At 47.0% G+C, this 6,203-nt stretch overlaps 1 protein-coding gene across 1 annotated transcript in view; it reads right to left on the reverse strand.

Moving 5' to 3' along the window:
- The window catches only part of GPR176 (G protein-coupled receptor 176), a 132,659-nt gene extending 127,924 nt beyond the window's left edge, over positions 1-4,735 (reverse strand). Inside the window, exon 1 of the mRNA XM_004751075.3 lies at positions 3,627-4,735. Within this exon, the coding sequence (XP_004751132.1) occupies positions 3,627-3,798 (172 nt within the window). The 5' untranslated portion in view covers positions 3,799-4,735. The remainder of the gene's footprint in view (positions 1-3,626) is intronic.
- Between the last annotated feature and the right edge of the window lie 1,468 nt (positions 4,736-6,203).

A 6,203-nucleotide genomic window follows, 5' to 3' on the forward strand; every position in this document is an offset into this window, starting at 1 on the left:
ATCAGGGCACCTGAGTGGCTCAGTTGGTTAAACGTGTGCCTTCAGCCTAGGTCATGATCCCAGGGTCCTGGGACAGAGACCCACATCGGGCTCCCTGCTCTGCAGGAACCCTGTTCTCCTTCTCCCTCTGCCCCCATTTGTGCTCTCTCTCTGTCTGTCAAATAAATAAAATCTTTAAAAAAAAAAAAAAAATATATATATATATATAAATTATTTTACTCAAGATCTAGAGCATATCTTCAGATATCCCAAGATATTAAATAAAGAAGGTTGAGGGGGTGCCTGGGTGCCTGACTCAGTAGAGTGTCTGCCTTCAGTCTGGGTTATGGTACTGAGGTCTTAGGACTGAGCCCCCATACTGGGCTCTCTACTGAGCAGGAAACCTGCTTTTCCCACTCACTCTCCCTCTGTGCACTCTCTCTCAAACAAATAAATAAAATCTTTTTAAAAATTAAAGAAAAAAAGGCTGAGAAACACGAGTTTACACAAAGCCTCAAAAGGCGTTATTTGAAGAGTATTATATATAATTCAGGAGTTCATTCTGAAAGCAATTAATGTTCCTTGTGGCTGGAATATTATAGTCAATCCAAGTTCGGTTTTTTCCTCATACAGGGCTCTAAGTTTCCAAAAAAGACTGTAAAACAACAATAGTACAAAGGAATTATTTTCACATAACAGTTGGCCTTTGAAAATTCTAATGGAAAAAAAAATCTAGTTAGGCAATCTAGGAAGTATGTTTGAGTTTGTTTAAAGGAAAAAAAAGAAGAAAAACTCATTTGTCTATGTTTGCAGATACGATTAACAAGCAGATTGAATCAGCATTACATGCTATTCTAGATACTATTCCATCCTCCATTTACTTTTCAGCCTTAAGGATTCTTCCATAATAAGCATTTTTCTTTTATTCCTAATCTGTGAGCTTTCTCTTGGAGGAGGGAGGGGCCGTTCATGAAACTATACTTCCCAAATTTACTTGCCTTGCAACTGACTGTACATGGCTTTTCCACTTAAGCTCTGAGCCTCAGCTAGCATCACCAGGAGGATTCAACTACACAGTTGTTTATACAGGTCAAATCCTCAAAAACAATGAATCAAGAATATCAGTAAATAATTACACAAGGCAAGGTTATGATTCAGCTAATATTTTAAGGAAACCTGAAATGCCTTTCCTTTTGAAGATTTTATTTATTTATTTACTTGAGAAGTGACAAGCAGACTCCCACTGAGTGCAGAGCTCAAGGTGGAGCTCCATCCCAGGACCCTGGTCATGACCTGGGCAGAAATAAGGAATCAGATACTTAACTGACAGCCACCCAGGCGGCGCCCCATGTTGTCTTTCCTTTTGCCCAAGTTCTCTGACTTTTGATTTCAAGAAATTTAACTGTATTTGAACTTTTCCTGAAAAGAAAAAGGAGCAAATGGATTCTCGCTTAAGAGGGCCAAGTAATGTGGAAGGGAGAAAACATGTCCTCCTTAGCCAAGCCAGGCGTAACTAACAATGGAGGAAAATCAGTCTCCTCCTGGGAAAAACCCGCAAGAACAGTTATTTCCTGTCAATTAAACTACTGTGAGGAAAAAAAGAGTTGAAATAAGGGCAGATTTACCTAGAAACTCCTTTTTATTTTCTTTCTTTTTTTTTTTTAAAAGAAGGCTCTATACCTGGGTGCCTGGGTGGCTCAGTCCTTTAAGCGTGTCTGCCTTTGGCTCAGGTCATGCATGATCCCAGGGTTCTGGGATCAACTTCATCAGGTTCCCAGCTCAGTGGTGAGTCCTGTTTCTCCCTCTACCTTTCCCCCAGCTCGTGATCCCTCTCACTCAAATAAATAAATAAAATCTCTAAAAAAAATGTTTTTAATTAAAAATTTAAAAATAAGGCTCTATGCCCACCAACACGGGGCTTTAACTCATCACCCTGATACCAAGACCTGAGTTGGGATCAAGTGTCAGATCTTAATCAACTGACCCACCTGGACATCCCTACCTAGCAATTCTTGAATCAAATGCAATTTACGAAAATAGACGGTACACCGGAACCAAAACTAACATTAAGTGTGCACTATTTGCTATACCATTACATACTTTCTGTTTTCTATTTCAATAGTACTCAAAATCATGGAGTCAAACTGCAGGAAAATTTCTCCCAACATCATCTTTCTTCATGGTTAGAGTTCCCAAAGGGGAAAACAAAACAAATGTGTGTGTGTGTGTGTGTGTGTGTGTATACACAGACATATGTATATATATATATTTAGTAAAAACCCTGCAGAAATAAAAGTGCAGTCACTTCAACTCTCCCCAATAATCCACACTTCAACTAAATGTGACAACACTCGCATTTAAATCCCAATAATCTACAATTCATTGTGCATGGTACCTAGGTGTTCAGCGTTTGCTGTTTGTTAAATGAATACTGAAAATATTTGATACACAAGCATTTGCTTTGTTAATGTGCACTTATTCTCATAAAAACACATTTTCTCTCTCTCTCACACACACAAATACACACACACTTAGACATAGCCCCACTGATATCTACTCCTGAACATGCCCTCATGACAGTAAGTGGAAAATCAATATGAAACAGTGGGACAGGATAATTACAACTAGAAAAATTACGAAGGGAAATTCCAAACATTTAAAAAATTTCCAGTCTTTTTGAGATCACTTATCTTGATTTCCATGGAAATTCACGTGTCTGCAAAAAAACCTATTCCTACTTTGGCACTTTAAGACTGCTCTTGACCACAATGTCACACATCTTTTTACATCCATTTAAATGCCACGTCAGAAAATTTACATCTGAAGGGAAGTCACATATTGACAAGTAATATACAAGTTCAACTAACCTCCACTAAAACGAACACTGTGATCATTTATCATTTATCATTTAAAGAGTACCCACTAGAAGTACAGGTAATTCTCATGCTAGTGGACAAACATTTTTATTAACCAACCACTCATTTCAGTTCGTTGAACAAATATACCTAAATCTGTATATTTTGTACTTCAGACGAAACAAAGGTAGAGAAATATGCTGGGATTTGTCTGTTTGGGGTTTCTAAAAAGATCAGAAGGCAACAGAGTTTAATTCTCCACATGATTGTTTACCAGCAAGCAGGTCGGTGTTCCGAAGCAGCAAGCTCATAAAACACGCGCAAAACAAGGCTCTTTCAAAATAATTTTTTATATAGGGAATAGATGGGAGTGCAAAACACATCAATCATCAGTAACAAAACAATCTTTGTTCCTCGATATTTGTAAACAGGAGCTCGGACCAGCGCTCCGACCTGGCACCCAGAGGTGAGGAATGCTTGTTGGGCAGGGTTATGCGCATCACCAAAGATCCCGCCAGGGCTGCCCCAGAGGCGGACCTCCGCCTATACCACGCACGGTCCTCGAACCGGAGAAAACCCTTCCAGAACTCCTCTGCTTTCAGCTCGGGGGCTGGAGTGGACCGTCCCTGCTTAACTTCCCCGCCGTTACCCCCGCATTCTTAAACCCACCATCTCCACTTTGCCAGGCACCCCGAAACCCACCACAGCTCCGGCGGCCCCCGATCCCGTGCCCTCTCCGAGCTTGTGAGCTCGGGGAAGCCCACCCGGGAGGCGCCCCCGCGAGCGGCTTACCGAGCAGCGAGCCTATGAAGATGACGACCTGCACGGTGGTGGTGAACTGGCGGTAGAGCTGAGCCTCGCCGAACTCCCCGAGCGCGCTGCGGTTGGCGCCCCCAGGCTCCGCGCCCGATGCGTTGCGCGGCTCGCTGCCGTTCCGGGAGAACCAGCTGCCGTTGTGCCCCATGGCGAGGAAGGGGTTCCGGCTCTGCTCGTCGCCCGCCCGTCCGCCCACCACAGAGCCCCGCCTGGGTCTCCCCCGCCCCGGGTGCGGTGGAACACGCGGGCGCCTCGCGGAGTCCTGGAGAACCCGGGGCAGCCGCGGGTCTCCTCACGTCTCCACATCGCCAGCCCCGTCGCCTGGGAGGCGGGGAGAGAAGAGGGCGAGGCTGCGCCCCAAGCCGGTTCCCTCCTGGGTCCCCTTCAGCAGCCACATGGAGGCGGCACGGTCAGAGCCGGCGGAGCCGCGTCCGTCCCTCCTGCCGGGTAGTCAGCGCCGCCAAGCCCACTCCGCAGAGATGGAAACACTGGAGGCATCTGATAGTCAAGGAGGGCGCCCCCCGCTCCCGCTGCACTCTTCAACCTCTGCTCCTTTCACCCCCCGAGGGCCGGGCCACCCCTTTCAAGTCCCCTCCCGCTGACGGGCTCCTCAGAAGGAAGAGAACATTAGGCTGAGGCCGTTTTTCAATCCTACTGGATTTGAGCGGCTGGATGGCGATGGGAAACCTGTGAAACGCCCAAGGCAAGTGACCAGAGCTCCGAGGAGACCCCCGAGTCCCCGACGGCACCTACGGTCTGGCCGGAACGCCCTGAACCTCCGCAACAGCCTCGCCCCTCAGCGCCTAGCGGTCCCCTAGGACGCCAGCGCGGTATCCTCCCGCCCAGCACCTAGCGCGGGGCTCCGACCTCCCGCTTCGGTGTCAGCGGCAGTGACACCGTTCTGCAGCCCCTTTGCCTCTGCACCGCCTACCACCCCCTTTCCTGGCCCTGCTCCGGCCTTTGCTGCGGGGAGAGACGCTCGCGTACACGCGGGGACAACGGACGAGCCCCTAAAGGGGCAGGGCACCGTGTGCGTACCTCCCGAATGCCGGCGCGCCCGGGGAGCAGGGGAAGGGAGCTCTGCCCGCGGAGGGGGCGGGGGCGGAGGTCACGTGACGCACACGGCTCCGCCCCCCACGCCTCTGAGGCCCCGGGGATGGCGCCATATTGGCCCTTCTAGGCGTGACTGCCAAGGCTGGAGCGTGGGAAGCGTGGGAGGCGCAAGGGGTCCTGACTTAGCTGTCATGGTTGCGATCAAGACGCTTCCCCCGCTTCGCTTTATTTACTCCTGTGGTTACTGACCCTTATCACTTCGGCAGAGGCTGCTGAGAGGCTTATAATTTACGCTGCCACCTGAGCAGGTATCCCAGTTTTGGGCCCTTCAGTGACGCCTTGGGTATATCTGAAGGTGAAAGATAAAATTTAGGAATCCGGTGCACGGTTCCCTGGACCTTTATACTGAGGCTCATTTCAAAAAGGCATCCAGTATAGCCCAAGCGTGGTGCATCCGAAGAATGAATGCTTCGGGAGCGAGCAACTTTCTGCCTGCGGATGCAGAAAGTTGGGAAGCTGGGATAGTGGCTGAGTAGTAAAAGGAACATGTAGTGCATCCAGAGAAAGGATCCGGAGAAAAGGAGGAAGGAGACAAGAAAAGACAAAGTTGTGCTGCTGGTTTGAGGCTGTGGAAACGGGTTTCTTTTTCATTAGTGAATGAGTTGGTAGAGGACTTGAACATACTGACTGATCACATTAGGTCCCTGAATAATAACTCTCAAGAACTGAATTACAAAATTTCTTGGGGCACCTAGCTGGCCCAGTTAGTAAAACATGGGACTTTTGATCTTAGGCTTATGAGTTACAGCCCCATGGTGGGTGTGGAGATTACTTAAAAAAAAAAAAATTTTTTTTACCAAAATCAAAATTCTTGGTGGTCTCAAGGCTGATCCTGCTACAATATGACTATTTCACTTACACTGTACAAGACATTTAGTCTTTAAGGAGCAAAAAAATCCCTCCATGCCTTGTGTATTTTTGGGTTCGCAAAGTATCTGCACATAATCTCGGTGTAAGAAGTTACTTTAAACATTTCAGAGCCCATCAAAAGAGGAGAGGCAAAATGATGTCGTTTTGTAATGTTGGTGTTCTTGGGGTCCAGAGCCCACTGCCAAGAAAGAATTCTTAAGTTGGCTTCTGTGTAAAATGGTTTTGTTAAAGCACAGGGACAGGACCTTGGGCTGCTGCCCCAGGACTATGAGGAGCAATTGGTTATGTACTTTGAGGTTGGAAGAAGTAAAGGTTAAAGGAAGTTCCAAAAGGATTTTCTTTACACTAAAGAAGACTCACAGGATACCCAAGGCCTTGCTACTGTCAAACCAAAGTTATTTTCCCTCTTCCAGGGTTTTAAGACAGTTGGGAGGTTCCTGGAGGAACATCATATTCTGCCTTCCTCATCTATTTGTTAATGGGCTACGGTTATAAGGACATTTAATTTTAGCTAGATTTCCTTCTCCCTTTGTTTCCCACATCAGAATTACTGAGCAATTGTGTATTTTT

This window comes from Mustela putorius, unplaced genomic scaffold (genome assembly GCF_011764305.1).
Source record: "Mustela putorius furo isolate JIRA1106 unplaced genomic scaffold, ASM1176430v1.1 tig00003898_pilon_pilon_pilon, whole genome shotgun sequence".
In the NCBI taxonomy this organism is placed as follows: domain Eukaryota; kingdom Metazoa; phylum Chordata; class Mammalia; order Carnivora; family Mustelidae; genus Mustela; species Mustela putorius.